This window comes from Bombina bombina, chromosome 7, assembly GCF_027579735.1.
Source record: "Bombina bombina isolate aBomBom1 chromosome 7, aBomBom1.pri, whole genome shotgun sequence".
In the NCBI taxonomy this organism is placed as follows: domain Eukaryota; kingdom Metazoa; phylum Chordata; class Amphibia; order Anura; family Bombinatoridae; genus Bombina; species Bombina bombina.
Window position 1 is genome coordinate 189,197,676 of NC_069505.1, and position 25,014 is coordinate 189,222,689.

The window sequence follows — 25,014 nt, forward strand, 5'->3', positions numbered from 1 at the left end:
GATCCCTGTCTGTATTTATTTATAGCATGTGATAGTTGAAGGTATAAGAACCAGTGTAAAGTGTTTGGACAAACCTTATCTCTCAGTTGTGTATATGTCAACAGCCTCCCCTTATCCATGAAATCTGCCACCCTGTATAATCCCTTGTTTTCCCATTTAGCTATCTGTTTTTGGAAATCTGTTAGTAGTAACACACCTAATGGTATTATGGTAGTCTGTGGGGAAAGTAGTTTCAATGTACTAGTTAATGATCTCCATATCACCCTAGATTCTTCTGTAGTTTTTAGTTTAGCTAGTCAATGGATGTTTGTGTTAGTAGAGTTCCATAGTATATCTCCCGGAGTGTTTAGCCCCCCAATATCCGCCTCAACCTTGGGCCACGTCATTCCCCGGCAGTCTTTACTTAATAGTGCACACTGCGCCAATCTGGCTACCTGATAATAATCTCAGAGATTAGGGACTCCTATTCCTCCTAATTGCTTATGCCATTTTAGAATATGCGCAGCTATTCTAGTCATTTTGTGTCCTCTTATAAATTTAATAAGCTCAGCCTGTAACTCATCTAGCTCTTTCAGTGGGATTCTAATAGGTAGGGCTCTAAATAGGTACAGCAACCTTGGCAAGATGTTCATCTTTATTGCCGATAGTCTACCAAGCCACGAAAAATTACCTTTTTTTCCATTTGGATATATCTTTCCTTATAGTTTTGTAAATTGGAGTATAATTAACCTTATACAATGTTTCAAGTGTGTCTGTAATATTAATTCCTAGATATTTAATGGACTTATTAGCCCATTTAAAGTCAAAGTTAGCTTCTATTAATTTTCATGTGTGCCCTGGTAATGATAGGGGGAGTGCTTCGCATTTATCTGAGTTTATTTTATCTTGGAAAACTCGTCCAAAAGATGGTAGAGATTGGGCAGGGATAGCATGGGTTTTGTAGTTGAAAGCAGGATATCGTCTGCAAACAGTGTTTATTTATATTCCCCTTTATTTAATTTGACCCCGTGGATGTTCTTAGAGTTTCGTATGCATGCAGCTAGAGGTTCTACACATAAGGTGAATAAAAGTGGCGATAGTGGGCACCCTTGGCGAGTTCCATTTAAAATATGTATAGTTCTAGATTGGTATCCCGCCGCCCTAATTGTTGCTACTGGATAAGAGTAAATATTTTTGATTGCGTCTATGAATTTGCTACCAAATCACAAGTGTTCAAGAACTGCCACCATATAAATCCAGTCTACCCTATCAAACGCCTTCTCTGCATCCAAAGATAGAAGCAGAGAAGGTGTTTCTGTACCTTTCAGATATTCCACCAAAGCTATTGTACGGCGAATGCTATCAGGTGCTTCCCGTTCTTTAACAAAGCCCACCTGATCAGGGTGAATCATTGCGGGCAAATAATGTTTAAGCCTGTTTGCTAAAATTTTTGTGAAAATTTTTACATCTTGATTGATTAACGAAATTGGTCTATAGTTTTGTGTCATTTTAGGATTTTTCCCTGGTTTAGGAATAACAATAATTTTGGCTTGTAGTAGCTCTGAAGGGATCGGCATTGCCTTTCAAGATGTCATTACAAAATTTGTGAAGATGGGTGGTCAATTCAGTGTTGTATAACTTATAATAGTCTCCCGAGAACCCGTCGGGACCCGCTGCCTTGCCCAGTTTAAGGTCCTTAATAGCTGCCGCTATTTCCATTATTGAGATCTCTGTATCTAAGGCTTTCGTGTCATCTTTATCTAACATAGGCAAAGCTGCATTCTCTAGAATTTTATATATGTTTTGTTGTCTGAGGAGAGTAACAGACCTTCTTCCCATCATACAGGGCTTCATAGTATTGAGCAAATTCTTCCGCAATTTCTTGCGGATGGGATGTCAATGTGCTGTCCGTTTTTTGTAATTGTGCGATTGTAAAAGATTTTGTTTTTTTCTCTAAATCTATTAGCTAAATACCTATCCGGCTTATTTGCATACAAGAAATAGTATGATTTCATTTTGCTTATGGCTCTCATGGAATTATCAGCTAAGATTTAAGCAAGCTCTTTTCTTTTAGTGGTTAGTGTAATCAAAGTTAGCTGGGATAGTGTAGCTTGATGTGACTTTTCTAATTATTCAATTTCTTGCTGTAGAGTACCTATCACTGATCTAATTCTCTTCATATATAAAGCTTTTTCTTTAATGATTAACCCCGTAATATATGGTATATGAGCAGCCCACACAATAACCAGTCTAATTGATGGGTCAACGTTTAACCTCCAGTATTCTTTAAGACTATTTAAAATTTTAGTTTGGATGTCTGGTTGTTTTAGTAGCGTAGGGTCATACGTCCATGATTTCTGTCTATTTGTGTCTATAAGTCCCTTTAGTTGGATCTGTACTATGGAGTGTTTTGACCATACTGAAGTGTGAATAGACGAGGAGATTAAGGCCTAGATTTGGAGTTCGGCGGTAAAAGGGCTGTTAACGCTCCGCAGGCTTTTTTCTGGCCGCACCATAAAATTAACTCTGGTATCGAGAGTTCAAACAAATGCTGCGTTAGGCTCCAAAAAAGGAGCGTAGAGCATTGTTACCGCAAAAGCAACTCTCGATACCAGAGTTGCTTACGGACGCGGCCGGCCTCAAAAACGTGCTCGTGCACGATTCCCCCATAGGAAACAATGGGGCTGTTTGAGCTGAAAAAAAACCTAACACCTGCAAAAAAGCAGCGTTCAGCTCCTAACGCAGCCCCATTGTTTGCTATGGGGAAACACTTCCTATGTCTGCACCTAACACTCTAACATGTACCCCGAGTCTAAACACCCCTAGCCTTACACTTATTAACGCCTAATCTGCCGCCCCCGCTATCGCTGACCCCTGCATATTTTTTTAAACCCCTAATCTGCCGCTCCGTAAACCGCCGCCACCTACGTTATCCCTATGTACCCCTAATCTGCTACCCCTAACACCGCCGACCCCTATATTATATTTATTAACACCTAACCTGCCCCCCACAACGTCGCCGACACCTGCCTACACTTATTAACCCCTAATCTGCCGAGCGGACCTGAGCGCTACTATAATAAAGTTATTAACCCCTAATCCGCCTCACTAACCCTATCATAAATAGTATTAACCCCTAATCTGCCCTCCCTAACATCGCCGACACCTAACTTCAATTATTAACCCCTAATCTGCCGACCGGAGCTCACCGCTATTCTAATAAATGTATTAACCCCTAAAGCTAAGTCTAACCCTAACACTAACACCCCCCTAAGTTAAATATAATTTTTATCTAACGAAATAAATTAACTCTTATTAAATAAATTATTCCTATTTAAAGCTAAATACTTACCTGTAAAATAAATCATAATATAGCTACAATATAAATTATAATTATATTATAGCTATTTTAGGATTAATATTTATTTTACAGGCAACTTTGTTATTATTTTAACCAGGTAAAATAGCTATTAAATAGTTAAGAACTATTTAATAGTTACCTAGTTAAAATAATAACAAATTTACCTGTAAAATAAATCCTAACCTAAGTTATAATTAAACCTAACACTACCCTATCAATAAAATAATTAAATAAACTACCTACAATTACCTACAATTAACCTAACACTACACTATCAATAAATTAATTAAACACAATTCCTACAAATAAATACAATTAAATAAACTAGCTAAAGTACAAAAAATAAAAAAGAACTAAGTTACAGAAAATAAAAAAATATTTACAAACATAAGAAAAATATTACAACAATTTTAAACTAATTACACCTACTCTAAGCCCCCTAATAAAATAACAAAGCCCCCCAAAATAAAAAATTCCCTACCCTATTCTAAATTAAAAAAGTTACAAGCTCTTTTACCTTACCAGCCCTGAACAGGGCCCTTTGCGGGGCATGCCCCAAGAATTTCAGCTCTTTTGCCTGTAAAAAAAAACATACAATACCCCCCCCCCAACATTACAACCCACCACCCACATACCCCTAATCTAACCCAAACCCCCCTTAAATAAACCTAACACTAAGCCCCTGAAGATCTTCCTACCTTGTCTTCACCATCCAGGTAACACCGATCCGTCCTGGCTCCAAGATCTTCATCCAACCCAAGCGGGGGTTGGTGATCCATAATCCGGTCCAGAAGAGGCTTCAAAGTCTTCCTCCTATCCGGCAAGAAGAGGACATCCGGACCGGCAAACATCTTCTCCAAGCGGCATCTTCGATCTTCTTCCATCCGGAGCGAAGCGGCAGGATCCTGAAGACCTCCAGCGCGGAACATCCATCCGGACCGACGACTGAACGACGAATGACTGTTCCTTTAAGGGACGTCATCCAAAATGGCGTCCCTCGAATTCCGATTGGCTGATAGGATTCTATCAGCCAATCGGAATTAAGGTAGGAATTTTCTGATTGGCTGATGGAATCAGCCAATCAGAATCTAGTTCAATCCGATTGGCCGATCCAATCAGCCAATCAGATTGAGCTCGCATTCTATTGGCTGATCGGAACAGCCAATAGAATGCGAGCTCAATCTGATTGGCTGATTGGATCAGCCAATCGGATTGAACTTGATTCTGATTGGCTGATTCCATCAGCCAATCAGAAAATTCCTACCTTAATTCCGATTGGCTGATAGAATCCTATCAGCCAATCGGAATTCGAGGGACGCCATCTTGGATGACGTCCCTTAAAGGAACAGTCATTCGTCGTTCAGTCGTCGGTCCGGATGGATGTTCCGCGCTGGAGGTCTTCAGGATCCTGCCGCTTCGCTCCGGATGGAAGAAGATCGAAGATGCCGCTTGGAGAAGATGTTTGCCGGTCCGGATGTCCTCTTCTTGCCGGATAGGAGGAAGACTTTGGAGCCTCTTCTGGACCGGATTATGGATCGCCAACCCCCGCTTGGGTTGGATGAAGATCTTGGAGCCAGGACGGATCGGTGATACCTGGATGGTGAAGACAAGGTAGGAAGATCTTCAGGGGCTTAGTGTTAGGTTTATTTAAGGGGGGTTTGGGTTAGATTAGGGGTATGTGGGTGGTGGGTTGTAATGTTGGGGGGGGGTATTGTATGTTTTTTTTTACAGGCAAAAGAGCTGAAATTCTTGGGGCATGCCCCGCAAAGGGCCCTGTTCAGGGCTGGTAAGGTAAAAGAGCTTGTAACTTTTTTAATTTAGAATAGGGTAGGGAATTTTTTATTTTGGGGGGCTTTGTTATTTTATTAGGGGGCTTAGAGTAGGTGTAATTAGTTTAAAATTGTTGTAATATTTTTCTTATGTTTGTAAATATTTTTTTATTTTCTGTAACTTAGTTCTTTTTTATTTTTTGTACTTTAGCTAGTTTATTTAATTGTATTTATTTGTAGGAATTGTGTTTAATTAATTTATTGATAGTGTAGTGTTAGGTTAATTGTAGGTAATTGTAGGTAGTTTATTTAATTATTTTATTGATAGGGTAGTGTTAGGTTTAATTATAACTTAGGTTAGGATTTATTTTACAGGTAAATTTGTTATTATTTTAACTAGGTAACTATTAAATAGTTCTTAACTATTTAATAGCTATTTTACCTGGTTAAAATAATAACAAAGTTGCCTGTAAAATAAATATTAATCCTAAAATAGCTATAATATAATTATAATTTATATTGTAGCTATATTATGATTTATTTTACAGGTAAGTATTTAGCTTTAAATAGGAATAATTTATTTAATAAGAGTTAATTTATTTCGTTAGATAAAAATTATATTTAACTTAGGGGGGTGTTAGTGTTAGGGTTAGACTTAGCTTTAGGGGTTAATACATTTATTAGAATAGCGGTGAGCTCCGGTCGGCAGATTAGGGGTTAATAATTGAAGTTAGGTGTCGGCGATGTTAGGGAGGGCAGATTAGGGGTTAATACTATTTATGATAGGGTTAGTGAGGCGGATTAGGGGTTAATACATTTATTATAGTAGCGCTCAGGTCCGCTCGGCAGATTAGGGGTTAATAAGTGTAGGCAGGTGTCGGCGACGTTGAGGGGGGCAGATTAGGGGTTAATAAATATAATATAGGGGTCGGCGATGTTAGGGCAGCAGATTAGGGGTACATAGGGATAACGTAGGTGGCGGCGATTTGCGGTCGGAAGATTAGGGGTTAATTATTTTAAGTAGCTGGCGGCGACGTTGTGGGGGGCAAGTTAGGGGTTAATAAATGTAATACAGGGGTCGGCGGGGTTAGGGGCAGCAGATTAGGGGTACATAAGTATAACGTAGGTGGCGGTCGGCAGATTAGGGGTTAAAAATTTTAATCGAGTGGCGGCGGTGTGGGGGGACCTCGGTTTAGGGGTACATAGGTAGTTTATGGGTGTTAGTGTACTTTAGGGTACAGTAGTTAAGAGCTTTATAAACCGGCGTTAGCCAGAAAGCTCTTAACTCCTGCTATTTTCAGGCGGCTGGAATCTTGTCGTTAGAGCTCTAACGCTCACTTCAGAAACGACTCTAAATACCAGCGTTAGAAAGATCCCATTGAAAATATAGGCTACGCAAATGGCGTAGGGGGATCTGCGGTATGGAAAAGTCGCGGCTGAAAAGTGAGCGTTAGACCCTTTAATCACTGACTCCAAATACCAGCGGGCGGCCAAAACCAGCGTTAGGAGCCTCTAACGCTGGTTTTGACGGCTACCGCCGAACTCCAAATCTAGGCCTAAGTTAGGTATCAGAGTTTGACTGATATAGATGTAGTCCAATTTGGTATATATTTTATGTGCGGGTGAATAGTATGTGTGGTCATTAGTCTGGCCATAAAGTGTCGTCCAAGTGTCCATTATTAAGAGTTTCTAGCTCTTCTCTAATCAACTTAGTTATGGAATTGAGTCGGTTTTGTTTGTTTATAAGTCTGGTAGTGTTAGTGTCCCGTAATATCTTTTAAGTTTACATTAAAATCTCCTGCCACTATCAATAAGGATTGGGAACATTGAGTTAGTAAATGTGAAAGCTTATTAAAAAAATCATGTTGTTGCTCATTAGGTGCATAGATGTTGCAAAGTGTTAATTGTGTTCCCTGAATATTTCCTCTCAATATGAGATATCTGCCCTCTTTATCTCTAATCACCTCTTCTTTAGTGAATTGGACAGAATTGTGGATGAGTATCGATACCCCTCTCTTTTTTTATCAGTTGTGGTATGAAAGTGTTGCATAAAATGTTTGTACCAGAATTTAGGATATTGATTATGAGTAAAGTGTGTCTCCTGCAAAAATATGATTTTAGCTTTCATGTTGTTATATTGAGTGAGTGCAGTTTTCCTCTTCACATTGACCTCTTACATTGTGTGATATTATCTGTAGTCTAGAATCCATTTAAACTTATTCCCCCCCCCCCCCATCACATACCTGTACAAAAGTTTATTTTTTTTATTCCTGACTGACTGTTGCTCCCTTCAGGCCAGCTTTAGCATGGAGAAACTTTCTAGACCACTGCTTGATGGTACTTAAAATGAGAATATAAAATCATACATTAAACAAGAACACAATTTTAAGAAAAAAAAACACTTCAGAAAACTTTCTATATATCTGCATTATCACTGCTTTCTAACTGAGTGTGCATTTAAGATACATATTTCAACATTTGGAGATCAGCAATTGAGTAAGTAGATCTAATAGGCTTAGAGTGCCCGAGCATTTAGATGCAAGTAGCATAAATATGAAGAGCGAATCTAAAATGTTCTATAGTTAACTTTCTGCTCCTCGCTAACTAACAAATTGAACCCATAATGGTCCCACCGTTCTATAGCAGGATCTCTCTTCTTCTGGGGCTGTAAACATTATCAACTATATCTCCCAGTATACCTCTTATACAGCCTCCCCCCCGTATAGATCCCAGTGAACCCACTCTAGTGTTCTGGTCAAAGTCTTGGGTTTTGTATTCATCAGTTTTGTTACACTGTATCACGGCTCCTAGAGCTGAACCATCGTGCATGTTGTGTTACAGTGTATCACGGCTCCTAGAGCTGAACCATCGTGCATGTTGTGTTACAGTGTATCATGGCTCCTGAGCTGAACCATTGTGCATGTTGTGTTACAGTGTATCATGGCTCCTGGAGCTGAACCATTGTGCATGTTGTGTTACAGTGTATCACGGCTCCTAGAGCTGAACCATCGTGCATGTTGTGTTACAGTGTATCATGGTTCCTGGAGCTAAACCATTGTACATGTTGTGTTACAGTGTATCATGGCTCCTGGAGCTGAACCATTGTGCATGTTGTGTTACAGTGTATCATGGCTCCTGGAGCTGAACCATCGTGCATGTTGTGTTACAGTGTATCATGGCTCCTGGAGCTGAACCATTGTGCATGTTGTGTTACAGTGTATCATGGCTCCTAGAGCTGAACCATCGTGCATGTTGTGTTACAGTGTATCATGGCTCCTAGAGCTGAACCATTGTGCATGTTGTGTTACAGTGTATCATGGCTCCTGGAGCTGAACCATTGTGCATGTTGTGTTACAGTGTATCATGGCTCCTGGAGCTGAACCATCGTGCATGTTGTGTTACAGTGTATCATGGCTCCTAGAGCTGAACCATCGTGCATGTTGTGTTACAGTGTATCATGGCTCCTAGAGCTGAACCATTGTGCATGTTGTGTTACAGTGTATCATGGCTCCTGGAGCTGAACCATTGTGCGTATTGTGTTACAGTGTATCATGGCTCCTGGAGCTGAACCATCGTGCACATTGTGTTACAGTGTATCATGGCTCCTGGAGCTGAACCATCGTACATGTTGTGTTACAGTGTAGCATGGCTCCTGGAGCTGAACCATTGTGCATATTGTGTTACAGTGTATCATGGCTCCTGGTGCTGAACCATCGTGCACATTGTGTTACAGTGTATCATGGCTCCTGGAACTGAAACCTTGTGATTTTTGTGTTACAGTGTATCATGGCTCCTTGAGCTGAACCATCATGCACATTGTGTTACAGTGTTTCACGGCTCCTTGAGCTGAACCATCGTGCATGTTGTGTTACAGTGTATCATGGCTCCTTGAGCTGAACCATAGTGCATGTTGTGTTACAGTGTATCATGGCTCCTTGAGCTGAACCATCGTGCATGTTGTGTTACAGTGTATCATGGCTCCTTGAGCTGAACCATAGTGCATGTTGTGTTACAGTGTATCACGGCTCCTGGAGCTGAACCATCGTGCACATTGTGTTACAGTGTATCATGGCTCCTTGAGCTGAACCATTGTCCATGTTGTGTTACAGTGTATCATGGCTCCTGAGCTGAACCATTGTGCATGTTGTGTTACAGTGTATCATGGCTCCTGGAGCTGAACCATTGTGCATGTTGTGTTACAGTGTATCATGGCTCCTTGAGCTGAACCATTGTGCATGTTGTGTTACAGTGTATCATGGCTCCTGGAGCTGAACCATTGTGCATGTTGTGTTACAGTGTATCATGGCTCCTGGAGCTGAACCATTGTGCATGTTGTGTTAGTGTATCATGGCTCCCAGAGGTGAACCATTGTGCATGTTGTGTTAGTGTTTCCCGGCTCCCAGAGGTAAACCATCTTGCATATTGTGTTACAGTGTATCATGGCTCCTTGAGCTGAACCATTGTGCATATTGTGTTACAGTGTATCACGGCTCCTAGAGCTGAACCATTGTGCACATTGTGTTACAGTGTATCACGCCTCCTGGAGCTGAACCATTGTGCATATTGTGTTACAGTGTATCACGCCTCCTGGAGCTGAACCATTGTGCATGTTGTGTTACAGTGTATCACGGCTCCTGGAGCTGAACCATTGTGCATATTGTGTTACAGTGTATCACGCCTCCTGGAGCTGAACCATTGTGCATGTTGTGTTACAGTCTATCATGGCTCCTGGAGCTGAACCATCGTGCACATTGTGTTACAGTGTATCATGGCTCCCAGAGGTGAACCATCCTGCATGTTGTGTTAGTGTATCATGACTCCTGAAGTTGAACCATCGTGCATGTTGTTTACAGTGTTTAATGGCTCCTGGAGCTGAACCATTGTGCAGATTGTGTTAGTGTATCATGGCTCCTGGAGCTGAACCATCATGCATGTTGTGTTACAGTGTTTAATGGCTCCTGGAGCTGAACCATTGTGCACATTGTGTTACAGTGTATCATGGCTCCTGGAGATGAAATATTGTGCATGTTGTGTTACAGTGTATCATGGCTCCTGGAGCTGAACCATTGTGCATGTTGTGTTACAGTGTTTAATGGCTCCTGGAGCTGAACCATTGTGCAGATTGTGTTACAGTGTATCATGGCTCCTGGAGCTGAATTATTGTGCATGTTGTGTTACAGTGTATCATGGCTCCTGGAGCTGAACCATAGTGCATGTTGTGTTACAGTGTATCACGCCTCCTGGAGCTGAACCATCGTGCATGTTGTGTTACAGTGTATCATGGCTCCTGGAGCTGAACCATAGTGCATGTTGTGTTACAGTGTATCCCGGCTCCCAGAGGTGAACCATTGTGCACATTGTGTTACAGTGTATCATGGTTTCTTGACCTGAACCATCATGCATGTTGTGTTACAGTATTTCACGCCTCCTGGAGCTGAACCTTTGTGCATGTTGTGTTACAGTGTATCATGGCTCTTGGAGCTCAACCATCGTGCATGTTGTGTTACAGTGTATCATGGCTCCTGGAGCTGAACCATTGTGCATATTGTGTTACAGTGTATCATGGCTCCTGGAGCTGAACCATCGTGCATATTGTGTTACAGTGGATCATGGCTCCTGGAGCTGAACCATCGTGCATGTTGTGTTACAGTGTATCATGGCTCCTGGAGCTGAACCATTGTGCAGATTGTGTTACAGTGTATCACGGCTCCTAGAGCTGAACAATTGTGCACATTGTGTTACAGTGTATCATGGCTCCTGAGCTGAACCATTGTGCATGTTGTGTTACAGTGTATCATGGCTCCCAGAGGTGAACAATCGTGCACATTGTGTTACAGTGTATCATGGCTCCCAGAGGTGAACAATCGTGCATATTGTGTTACAGTGTATCATGGCTCCCAGAGGTGAACCATTGTGCACATTGTGTTACAGTGTATCATGGTTCCTGGAGCTGAACCATTGTGCATGTTGTGTTACAGTGTATCATGGCTCCTGGAGCTGAACCATTGTGCATGTTGTGTTACAGTGTATCATGGCTCCTGGAGCTGAACCATCGTGCATGTTGTGTTACAGTGTATCATGGCTCCTGGAGCTGAACCATTGTGCATGTTGTGTTACAGTGTATCATGGCTCCTGGAGCTGAACCATTGTGCATGTTGTGTTACAGTGTATCATGGCTCCTAGAGCTGAACCATCGTGCATGTTGTGTTACAGTGTATCATGGCTCCTAGAGCTGAACCATTGTGCATGTTGTGTTACAGTGTATCATGGCTCCTGGAGCTGAACCATTGTGCATGTTGTGTTACAGTGTATCATGGCTCCTGGAGCTGAACCATTGTGCATGTTGTGTTACAGTGTATCATGGCTCCTAGAGCTGAACCATCGTGCATGTTGTGTTACAGTGTATCATGGCTCCTAGAGCTGAACCATTGTGCATGTTGTGTTACAGTGTATCATGGCTCCTGGAGCTGAACCATTGTGCGTATTGTGTTACAGTGTATCATGGCTCCTGGAGCTGAACCATCGTGCATGTTGTGTTACAGTGTATCATGGCTCCTGGAGCTGAACCATTGTGCATATTGTGTTACAGTGTATCATGGCTCCTGGAGCTGAACCATCGTGCATGTTGTGTTACAGTGTATCATGGCTCCTGGAGCTGAACCATCGTGCACATTGTGTTACAGTGTATCATGGCTCCTGGAACTGAAACCTTGTGATTTTTGTGTTACATTGTATCATGGCTCCTTGAGCTGAACCATCGTGCACATTGTGTTACAGTGTATCACGGCTCCTTGAGCTGAACCATCGTGCATGTTGTGTTACAGTGTATCATGGCTCCTTGAGCTGAACCATAGTGCATGTTGTGTTACAGTGTATCATGGCTCCTTGAGCTGAACCATCGTGCATGTTGTGTTACAGTGTATCATGGCTCCTTGAGCTGAACCATAGTGCATGTTGTGTTACAGTGTATCACGGCTCCTGGAGCTGAACCATCGTGCACATTGTGTTACAGTGTATCATGGCTCCTTGAGCTGAACCATTGTGCATGTTGTGTTACAGTGTATCATGGCTCCTGAGCTGAACCATTGTGCATGTTGTGTTACAGTGTATCATGGCTCCTGGAGCTGAACCATTGTGCATGTTGTGTTACAGTGTATCATGGCTCCTGAGCTGAACCATTGTGCATGTTGTGTTACAGTCTATCATGGCTCCTGGAGCTGAACCATCGTGCACATTGTGTTACAGTCTATCATGGCTCCCAGAGGTGAACCATCCTGCATGTTGTGTTAGTGTATCATGACTCCTGAAGTTGAACCATCGTGCATGTTGTTTACAGTGTTTAATGGCTCCTGGAGCTGAACCATTGTGCAGATTATGTTAGTGTATCATGGCTCCTGGAGCTGAACCATCATGCATGTTGTGTTACAGTGTTTAATGGCTCCTGGAGCTGAACCATTGTGCACATTGTGTTACAGTCTATCATGGCTCCTGGAGATGAAATATTGTGCATGTTGTGTTACAGTGTATCATGGCTCCTGGAGCTGAACCATTGTGCATGTTGTGTTACAGTGTTTAATGGCTCCTGGAGCTGAACCATTGTGCAGATTGTGTTACAGTGTATCATGGCTCCTGGAGCTGAATTATTGTGCATGTTGTGTTACAGTGTATCATGGCTCCTGGAGCTGAACCATAGTGCATGTTGTGTTACAGTGTATCACGCCTCCTGGAGCTGAACCATCGTGCATGTTGTGTTACAGTGTATCATGGCTCCTGGAGCTGAACCATAGTGCATGTTGTGTTACAGTGTATCCCGGCTCCCAGAGGTGAACCATTGTGCACATTGTGTTACAGTGTATCATGGTTTCTTGACCTGAACCATCATGCATGTTGTGTTACAGTATTTCACGCCTCCTGGAGCTGAACCTTTGTGCATGTTGTGTTACAGTGTATCATGGCTCTTGGAGCTCAACCATCGTGCATGTTGTGTTACAGTGTATCATGGCTCCTGGAGCTGAACCATTGTGCATATTGTGTTACAGTGTATCATGGCTCCTGGAGCTGAACCATCGTGCATATTGTGTTACAGTGGATCATGGCTCCTGGAGCTGAACCATCGTGCATGTTGTGTTACAGTGTATCATGGCTCCTGGAGCTGAACCATTGTGCAGATTGTGTTACAGTGTATCACGGCTCCTAGAGCTGAACAATTGTGCACATTGTGTTACAGTGTATCATGGCTCCTGAGCTGAACCATTGTGCATGTTGTGTTACAGTGTATCATGGCTCCCAGAGGTGAACAATCGTGCACATTGTGTTACAGTGTATCATGGCTCCCAGAGGTGAACAATCGTGCATATTGTGTTACAGTGTATCATGGCTCCTGAGCTGAACCATTGTGCATGTTGTGTTACAGTGTATCATGGCTCCCAGAGGTGAACAATCGTGCACATTGTGTTACAGTGTATCATGGCTCCCAGAGGTGAACAATCGTGCATATTGTGTTACAGTGTATCATGGCTCCCAGAGGTGAACCATTGTGCACATTGTGTTACAGTGTATCATGGCTCCCAGAGGTGAACCATTATGCACATTGTGTTACAGTGTATCATGGCTCCTTGAGCTGAACCATCATGCATGTTGTGTTACAGTGTTTAATTGCTCCTAGAGCTGAACCATTGTGCACATTGTGTTACAGTGTATCATGGCTCCTGAAACTGAACCATCGTGCATGTTGTGTTACAGTGTATCATGCCTCCTGGAGCTGAACCATTGTGCAGATTGTGTTACAGTGTATCATGGCTCTTGGAGCTCAACCATCGTGCATGTTGTGTTACAGTGTATCATGGTTCTTGGAGCTGAACCATTGTGCATGTTGTGTTACAGTGTATCATGGCTCCTGAGCTGAACCATTGTGCACATTGTGTTACAGTATTTCACGCCTCCTGGAGCTGAACCATTGTGCATGTTGTGTTACAGTGTATCATGGCTCCTGAGCTGAACCATTGTGCACATTGTGTTACAGTATTTCACGGCTCCTGCAGCTGAACCATTGTGCACGTTGTGTTACAGTGTATCACGGCTCCCAGAGATGGACCATCATGCACGTTTTGTTACAGTGTATCATGGCTCCCAGAGATGGACCATCGTGCACGTTGTGTTTCAGTGTATCATGGCTCCCAGAGCTGAACCATTTTTTGTTGCATTACAGTGTATTATGGCTCTCAGAGCTAAACCATTTGTTGTTGTGTTATAGTGTATCACGGCTCTCTGAGCTGAACCATTTGTTGTTATGTTAGTGTATCATGGCTCCCGAAGCAGAACCATTTGTTTTTCTGTTACAGTGTATCATGGCTCTTTGAGCTGAACCATTTGTTATGTTACAGTGTATCATGGCTCTCGGAGCTTAACCATTTGTTGTTGTGTTACAGTGTATCACGGCTCTTGGAGCTGAACCATTTGCTGTTGTGTTACAGTGTATCATGGCTCCCAGAGGTGAACTATTTGTTGTTGTGTTACAGTGTATCATGGCTCCCAGAGGTGAACCATTTGTTGTTGTGTTACAGTGTATCATGGCTCCCAGAGCTGAACCATTTGTTGTTGCCTTAGTGTATCACTGATCTCGGAGCTAAACCATTTGTTGTTGTGTTACAGTGTATTATGGCTTTCAGAGCTGAACCATTTGTTGTTGTGTTACAGTGTATCATGGCTCTCGGAGCTGAACCATTTGTTGTTGTGTTACAGTGTATCATGGCTCTCGGAGCTGAACAATTTGTTGTTGTGTTACAGTGTATCATGGCTCTCGGAGCTGAACAATTTGTTGTTGTGTTACAGTGTATCATGGCTCTCGGAGCTGAACAATTTGTTGTTGTGTTACAGTGTATCATGGCTCTCGGAGCTGAACAATTTGTTGTTGTGTTACAGTGTATCATGGCTCTCGGAGCTGAACAATTTGTTGTTGTGTTACAGTGTATCATGGCTCTCGGAGCTGAACAATTTGTTGTTGTGTTACAGTGTATCATGGCTCTCGGAGCTGAACCATTTGTTGTTGTGTTACAGTGTATCATGGCTCCCAGAGCTGAACCATTTGTTGTTGTGTTACAGTGTATCATGGCTCTCGGAGCTGAACAATTTGTTGTTGTGTTACAGTGTATCACGGCTCTCGGAGCTGAACCATTTGTTGTTGTGTTACAGTGTATCATGGCTCTCGGAGCTGAACCATTTGTTGTTGTGTTACAGTGTATCATGGCTCCCAGAGCTGAACCATTTGTTGTTGTGTTACAGTGTATCACGGCTCCCGGAGCTGAAACATTTGTTGTGTTACAGTGTACAACGGCGCTCGAAGCTGAACTATTTGTTGTTGTGTTACAGTGTATCATGGCTCTCGGAGCTGAACAATTTGTTGTTGTGTTACAGTGTACAACGGCGCTCGAAGCTGAACTATTTGTTGTTGTGTTACAGTGTATCATGGCTCCCAGAGCTGAACCATAGATTGTTGTGTTACAGTGTATCACGGCTCCCGGAGCTGAAACATTTGTTGTGTTACAGTGTACAACGGCGCTCGAAGCTGAACTATTTGTTGTTGTGTTACAGTGTATCATGGCACTCAGAGCTAAAACCATTTGTTGTTGTGTTACAGTGTATCATGGCACTCAGAGCTAAAACCATTTGTTGTTGTGTTACAGTGTATCATGGCACTCAGAGCTAAAACCATTTGTTGTTGTGTTACAGTGTATCATGGCTCCCAGAGCTGAACCATTTGTTGTTGTGTAACAGTGTATCCCTGATCTTGGAGCTAAACCATTTGTTGTTGTGTTACAGTGTATCATAGCTCTCGGAGCTGAACAATTCGTTGTTGTGTTACAGTGTATCATGGCTCCCAGAGCTGAACCATTTGTTGTTGTGTTACAGTGTATCATGGCACTCAGAGCTAAAACCATTTGTTGTTGTGTTACAGTGTATCATGGCTCCCAGAGCTGAACCATTTGTTGTTGTGTAGCAGTGTATCACTGATCTTGGAGCTAAACCATTTGTTGTTGTGTTACAGTGTATCATGGCTCTCGGAGCTGAACAATTCGTTGTTGTTGTTACAGTGTATCATGGCTCTCAGAGCTGAACCATTTGTTGTTGTGTTACAGTGTATAACAAAGTTTAAAAACACATAATTAAATATTCTATTACTTTACTCAATTACCCTACGTATTAGTTTGCCAAGTTGCCATCCAGTCACTGTCTTCTCATACACACTTATCTCATGGCATACTGTTATTTATATTTTATTTAGAATGTATACGGCCCCGTCACCATATTATTTACTGCTCTGCTAATTGTTTGTATCCCCAGGTATATGAAGTTCAAACTGCGAACTATGAAGGACAAAAAGTGCAGAATACACTGTGAGCAGGGCTCCGAATCCAACATAGAAAGCTGGAGATATAACTACATGCTGTGTAATGTGCACATCTTCAGTCTGTTTGATGAATTTCTAGAGATGGGTAAGAGACTACGCCTGTTGTAACATCTCACTCATGTCCTTCTAGACAGAGCTTTAGATAGATCAGTACAGGACTGCACACTGATTACTTTGTAGTAAAGGAATACACACTGGTTACTTTATAGTAAAGGAATATACACTGATTACTTTATAGTAAAGGAATACACACTGGTTACTTTATAGTAAAGGAATATACACTGATTACTTTATAGTAAAGGAATACACACTGGTTACTTATTTGTAGTAAAGGAATACACACTGGTTACTTTTTTGTCGTAAAGGAATACACACTGATTACTTTATAGTAAAGTAATATACACTGATTACTTTGTAGTTAAGGAATACACACTGGTTACTTATTTGTAGTAAAGGTATACACACGGGTTACTTTGTAGTAAAGGAATAAACACTGCTTACTTTGTAGTTTGTGGGATACACGCTGGTTACTTATTTGTAGTAAAGGAATACACACTGATTGCTTTATAGTAAAGGAATACACACTGATTGCTTTATAGTAAAGGAATACACACTGATCGCTTTATAGTAAAGGCATACACACTGTTTACGTCTTTGTAGTAAAGAAATACAAACTGTTTACTTTGTAGTAAAGGAATACACAATGGTTACTTTGTAGTAAAGGAATATACACTGTTTATGTCTTTGTTGTAAATTAATACACACTGCTTATGTCTCTGTAGTAAAGGAATATACACTGCTTATGTCTTTGTAGTAAATGAATACACACTTCTTATGTCTTTGTAATAAATGAATACACACTTGTTACTCTGTAGTAAATGAATACACACTGCTTATGTCTTTGTAGTAAAGGAATACACACTGCTTATGTCTTTGTAGTAAAGTAATAAACACTGGTTACTTTGTAGTAAAGAAATACACACTGATTAATTTGTAGAAAAGGAATACACACTGATTAATTCTTTGTAGTAGTAAAAGAATACACATTTAAAGGAAGACAGATTAGGGCAAAGCTTGACAGCACGAGGGAGAGTGTTCCAGAGGGTAGGTGCTGCACGACAGAGGTCCTGCAGTCTAGCATGAGAGGAGGTGATAGTTGGGGATGCAAGGAGCAGGTCATTGTTGGATCTTAATGGACGGGCTGGAGTATACTTGTGTATTAGAGAGGATAGGTAGAGGGGAGCAGCGTTGGTGAGAGCTTTGTATGTAAGGGTGAGAATTTTGAATTTAATTCTGCTGTTAATGGGGAGCCAATGAAGGGACTCGCAGAGAGGTGCAGCAGATGCAGATTGACGGGAAAGATGGATCAGCCTGGCAGAGGCATTTAGGATGGATTGAAGGGGGAGAGGCAGGAAAGAGGAAGGCCAGCAAGTAGGTTATTGCAGTAGTCAAGTCGGGAGATAACAAGGGAGCTGATTATTTGCTTTGTTGTGTCAGCGCTCAGAAAAGAATACACACTGGTTACTTTGTATTGAAGGGATGCACACTGGTTACTGTGTAGTAAAGAAGTGCACATTGGTTACGTCTTTTTTGTAAAGGAATACACACTGGTTACTTTGTATTGAAGGGAAGCGCACTTGTTACTGTGTAGTAAAGAAGTGCACATTGGTTACGTCTTTGTAGTAAAGGAATACACACTGGTAACGATATAAAGCAATATACACTGCGTATGTCTTTGTAGTAAAGCAATACACACTGCTTATGTCTTTGTAGTAAAGGAATACACACTGCTTATGTTTTTGTAGGAAAGAAATATACACTGCATATGCCTTTGTAGTAAAGGAATACACACTGCTTAAGTCTTTGTAGTAAAGGATTGCAAACTGGTTACTTTGTAGTAAAGGAATATACACTGCTTACATCTTTGTAGTAAAGGAATACACACTGCTTACATCTTTGTAGTAAAGGAATACACACTGGTTACTTTGTAGTAAAGGAATATACACTGCATATGCCTTTGTAGTAAGGGAATACACACTGCTTAAGTCTTTGTAGTAAAGGATTACAAACTGGTTACTTTGTAGTAAAGGAATATACACTGCTTACATCTTTGTAGTAAAGGAATACACACTGGTTACTTTGTAGTAAAGAAATACAAACGGCTTATGTCTTTGTAGTAAAGGGATACACACAGATTACTTTATAGGAAAGGAATATATATTGCTTATGTCTTTGTAGTAAATGAATAGACACTGCTTATGTCTTTGTAGTAAATGAATATATACTGCTTATGTCTTTGTAGTAAAGAAATATACACTGATTACGTCTTTGTAGTAAAGGAATACACACTGGCTACTTTGTAGTAAATGAATATGCATTGATTACTTTATAGTAAAGAAATACACACTGGTTACTTTGTAGTAAAGGAATACACACTGGTTACTTTGTAGTAAAGGAATACACACTGGTTACTTTGTAGTAAAGGAATACACACTGATTACTTTGTAGAAAAGAAATACACACTGCTTACGTCTTTGTAGTAAAGGAATACACACTGCTTATGCCATTGTCATAAAGGAATATACACTGGTTACTTTGTAGTAAAGGAATACACACTGGTTACTTTGTAGTAAAGGAATATGCATTGATTACTTTATAGTAAAGAAATACACACTGGTTACTTTGTAGTAAAGGAATACACACTGGTTACTTTGTAGTGAAGGGATGCACACTGGTTACTGTGTAGTAAAGAAATGCACATTGGTTACGTCTTTGTAGTAAAGGAATACACACTGGTTACTTTGTATTGAAGGGAAGCGCACTTGTTTTACCTGTAAAGGGATATACATTGGTTACTTTGTAGTAAAGGAATACACACTGGTTACTTATTTGTAGTAAAGAAATACACACTGGTTACTTTGTAGTAAAGAAATACAAACTGCTTATGTCTTTGTAGTAAAGGGATACACACAGATTACTTTATAGTAAAGGAATATATTCTGCTTATGTCTTTGTAGTAAATGAATACACACTGCTTATGTCTTTGTAGTAAATGAATATATACTGCTTATGTCTTTGTAGTAAAGAAATATACACTGCTTACGTCTTTGTAGTAAAGGAATACACACTGGTTACTTGGTAGTAAAGGAATATGCATTGATTACTTTATAGTAAAGACATACACACTGGTTACTTTGTAGTAAAGGAATACGCATTGATTACTTTGTAGTAAAGGAATACACACTGGTTACTTATTTGTAGTAAAGGAATACACACTGGTTACTTTGTAGTAAAGAAATTCAAACTGCTTATGTCTTTGTAGTAAAAGGATACACACAGATTACTTTATAGTAAAGGAATATATACTGCTTATGTCTTTGTAGTAAATAAATACACACTGCTTATGTCTTTGTAGTAAATGAATATATACTGCTTATGTCTTTGTAGTAAAGAAATATACACTGCTTACGTCTTTGTAGTAAAGGAATACACACTGGTTACTTGGTAGTAAAGGAATATGCATTGATTACTTTATAGTAAAGACATACACACTGGTTACTTTGTAGTAAAGGAATACGCATTGATTACTTTGTACTAAAGGAATACACACTGGTTACTTATTTGTAGTAAAGGAATACACACTGGTTACTTTGTAGTAAAGACATTCAAACTGCTTATGTCTTTGTAGTAAAAGGATACACACAGATTACTTTATAGTAAAGGAATATATACTGCTTATGTCTTTGTAGTAAATGAATATATACTGCTTATGTCTTTGTAGTAAAGAAATATACACTGCTTACGTCTTTGTAGTAAAGGAATACACACTGGTTACTTTGTAGTAAAGAAATATGCATTGATTACTTTATAGTAAAGAAATACACACTGGTTACTTTTTAGTAAAGGAATACGCATTGATTACTTTGTAGTAAAGGAATACACACTGGTTACTTTGTAGTAAAGGAATACACACTGGTTACTTTGTAGTAAAGGAATACACACTGGTTACTTTGTAGTAAAGGAATACACACTGGTTACTTTGTAGTAAAGGAATACACACTGGTTACTTTGTAGTAAAGGAATACACACTGGTTACTTTGTAGTAAAGGAATACACACTGATTACTTTATAATAAAGGAATACACACTGATTATTTTGTAGAAAGGAAATACACACTGCTTACGTCTTTGTAGTAAAGGAATACACACTGCTTATGCCGTTGTCATAAAGGAATACACACTGGTTACTTTGTAGTAAAGGAATACACACTGGTTACTTTGTAGTAAAGGAATACACACTGGTTACTTTGTAGTAAAGGAATATGCATTGATTACTTTATAGTAAAGAAATACACACTGGTTACTTTTTAGTAAAGGAATACGCATTGATTACTTTGTAGTAAAGGAATACACACTGGTTACTTTGTAGTAAAGGAATACACACTGGTTACTTTGTAGTAAAGGAATACACACTGGTTACTTTGTAGTAAAGGAATACACACTGATTACTTTATAATAAAGGAATACACACTGATTATTTTGTAGAAAGGAAATACACACTGCTTACGTCTTTGTAGTAAAGGAATACACACTGCTTATGCCGTTGTCATAAAGGAATACACACTGGTTACTTTGTAGTAAAGGAATACACACTGGTTACTTTGTAGTAAAGGAATATGCATTGATTACTTTATAGTAAAGAAATACACACTAGTTACTTTGTAGTAAAGGAATACACACTGGTTACTTTGTAGTAAAGGAATACACACTGGTTACTTTGTAGAAAAGAAATACACACTGCTTACGTCTTTGTAGTAAAGGAATACACACTGGTTACTTTGTAGTAAAGGAATACACACTGGTTACTTTGTAGAAAAGAAATACACACTGCTTACGTCCTTGTAGTAAAGGAATACACACTGCTTATGCCGTTGTCATAAAGGAATATACACTGGTTTGATGGAGGAGTAGCAGCAGGGGGGGGGGGGGAGCAGGACATCAGATAACCATGGGTGTATAAAAAGCAAAACCTAAGTAGGTGTTGAATGACTAAGATGGATTACAAAAATAAGCACTGTGGGGACATTAACTGTCTTTTGCATTTTTGTTTCCCTGTTTATAACTTCAGTAACTTATTTGCCATTGTCCCTTTGTCACTGCTACGTTTCTGTGTTCACAGTTATCCAGTACAGTTTCACTACTATTTTTGTGGCTGCTTTTCCCCTTGCTCCATTACTTGCTTTTATAAACAACTTGCTGGAAATCCGACTTGATGCCATGAAAATGACAAAACTGCAACGTCGTCTAGTACCGAGGAAAGCCAATGACATAGGTATATTGTGTGTATGCGTGCATAATGTGTGTGTGAGTGTACATAATGTGTGTGTACATAATGTGTGTGTGTGTGTGCGTGCATAATGTGTGTACATAATGTGTGTGTGTGTGTGTGTGTGTGCGTGTGTGCGTGCATAATGTGTGTACATAATGTGTGTGTGTGTATAATGTATGTACATAATGTGTGTGCATAATGTGTGTACATAATGTGCGTGTGTGCATAATGTGTGTGTGTGTGCATAATGTGTGTACATAATGTGTATGTGTACATATGTGTACATAATGTGTATGTGTACATATGTGTACATAATGTGTGTGTACATAGTGTGTGTGTGTGTGTGTGTGTACATAATGTGTGTGTGTGTACATAATGTGTGTGTGTGTACATAATGTGTATGTTTGTGTACATAATGTGCGTGTGTGTACATAATGTGCGTGTGTGTACATAATGTGCGTGTGTGTACATATTGTGTGTGTTTGTGAACACAGTGTGTGTACATAGTGTGTGTGTGTGTTTGTGAACACAGTGTGTGTACATAGTGTGTGTGTGTGTTTGTGAACACAGTGTGTGTACATAATGTGTGTGTGAACATAGTGTGTATGTGTGTGTACATAGTGTGTATGTGTGTGTACATAGTGTGTATGTGTGTGTACATAGTGTGTATGTGTGTGTACATAGTGTGTATGTGTGTGTACATAGTGTGTATGTGTGTGTACATAGTGTGTATGTGTGTGTACATAATGTGTGTGTATGTGTACATAATGTGTGTGTGTGTACATAATGTGTTTGTGTGTGTCTATGTACATAATGTGTGTGTACATATTGTGTGTATGTGTGTTTGTGAACACAGTGTGTGTACATGTGTGTGTACATAATGTGTGTGTGTGAACATAGTGTGTATGTGTGTGTACATAATGTGTGTGTCTGTGAACACAGTGTGTATGTGTGTGTACATAATGTGTGTGTCTGTGAACACAGTGTGTGTGTGTACATACTGTGTGTGTGCATGCATAATGTGTATGTATATATGTGTATGTATATATGTGTGTGTATATATGTATATATGTATATAAATTCCAAAAATAGGAGCGCACTCGCCGGGTCTTAAACAAGTAAAATTTATTTCAACAGTGACGTTTCGGGGTGGTTAGCCCCGTCCTCAGAGGACGGGGCTAATGGCTAATGGTCTGAGGACAGGGCTAACCACCCCGAAATGTCACTGTTGAAATAAATTTTACTTGTTTAAGACCCGGCGAGTGCGCTCCTATTTTTGGAATTTGTATGCTATTTGATTGAATGCACCCCGGGCAACAATATTTAAATGTGTGTGCAGTGCCCTATGGACATTGAATAATATATATATATATATATATATATATATATATATATATATATATATATATATATATATATATATAATGATACAATGCATACGTACACTTTTGCACTTTACCTTTTAGGAATTTGGCTGCAGGTTTTAGAAGCAGTTGGGGTCCTTGCTGTCATTACTAATGGTTTGGTCATTGCCATCACGTCTGACTTCATTCCAAGGCTCATATACAAATATGCATATGGACCGTGTACTCAAGAGAACAATGGTGAAATAGAGTAAGAAATGGTTGGGGAGCACCATAGAACCTACAGTTAAACACATAAATTATGAAGTAGCAAGTGTGAAATAATGAGGCCATAGTTGTGGTAAAATGAAGTAGGTGGGCATAGATGACCTGGAGTGAAGATGTGGCAGCATCATAGAGAAGCAGTGGAGGGCAAAGTATTAGGAACTGTATCTCAAGATGTTTAAGTATTCAAGTGGAGTTGGCGTAAGTCACAAAAAGTATTGATAAGCTAAAGTGATATAGAAGGTACTGAGAAGCTACAGGAGTATGGAAAGTACTGAGATGTTAGACTGATAGAGCATGTACTCAGGAGCAAGCGTGATATTGAAAGTGCTGAGGAGCTAGACAGAGAACAGTTACTAAGGAGCCAAAGAGATACAGAGGTTCTAGAGTAATGTGGGGGATAATGAAGATCTATAATTATATTGGAGGTACTAAGTAGCTTGAGAGATAATGGAGGTACTGAGGAGCTAGAGTAGTATAGGAGGTAGTGGGCACTAAGGAGCTAGAGTGGTATAGGAGGTACCGAGGAGCTAGAGCAATATAGACTGCATTTGGCACTGAGGAGCTAGAGTAGTATAGGATGTACTAAGGAGCTAGAGTAGTATGAGGTTGTGTGCACTAAGGAGCTAGAATGGTATAGGAGGTAGTGGGTACTGAGGAGCTAGAGTGATAATGGAAGTATTATACAGCTAGAGTGATAATGGAGGTACTGAGAAACCAGAGTGATAATGGAGGTACTGAGGAGTAGTATAGGAGGTAGTGGGCACTGAGGAGCTAGAGTGGTATAGGAGGTACTGAGGAGCTAGAGCAATATAGACGGCATTTGACACTGAGGAGCTAGAGTAGTATAGGATGTACTTAGAAGCTAGAGTAGTATATGAGGTTGTGTGCACTAAGGAGCTAGAGTGGTATAGGAGGTAGTGGGTACTGAGGAGCTTGAGTGATAATGGAGGTACTGAGAAACCAGAGTGATAATGGATGTACTGAGGAGCCAGAGTGATAATGGAGGTACTGAGGAGCCAGAGTGATAATGGAGGTACTGAGGAGCCAGAGTGATAATGGAGGTGCTGCGGAGCCAGAGTGATAATGGAGGTGCTGCGGAGCCAGAGTGATAATGGAGGTACTGAGGAGCCAGAGTGATAATGGAGGTACTGAGGAGCCAGAGTGATAATGGAGGTACTGAGGAGCCAGAGTGAAAATGGAGGTACTGAGGAGCCAGAGTGAAAATGGAGGTACTGAGGAGCCAGAGTGAAAATGGAGGTACTAAGGAGCCAGAGTAAAAATGGAGGTACTGAGGAGCCAGAGTGAAAGTGGAGATAGTGAGAAGTCCGAGTAGTATAGGAGGTACTGTGGAGCTTGAGTGATAATAGAGCTACTGAGGAGCTAGAGTAGTATAGGAGGTAGTGGGTACTGAGGAGCCAGAGTGATAATGGAGGTACTGTGGAGCTAGAGAGATAATGTAGGTACTGATGAGCTAGAGAGATAATGGAGTTACTGAGCAGCTAGAGAGATAATGTAGGTACTGAGGAGCTAGAGAGATAA

At 40.4% G+C, this 25,014-nt stretch overlaps 1 protein-coding gene across 2 annotated transcripts in view; it reads left to right on the plus strand.

Annotated features, from left to right (window-relative positions):
- ANO9 (anoctamin 9) overlaps positions 1 to 25,014 on the plus strand; it is a 233,973-nt gene that overhangs the window by 165,981 nt on the left and 42,978 nt on the right. For both annotated transcript variants that reach the window (XM_053720509.1, XM_053720508.1), the window contains exons 19-21: positions 16,450 to 16,601; positions 21,695 to 21,847; positions 23,311 to 23,458. In XM_053720509.1, coding sequence (XP_053576484.1) covers positions 16,450 to 16,601; positions 21,695 to 21,847; positions 23,311 to 23,458 — 453 coding nt within the window. The remainder of the gene's footprint in view (positions 1 to 16,449; positions 16,602 to 21,694; positions 21,848 to 23,310; positions 23,459 to 25,014) is intronic.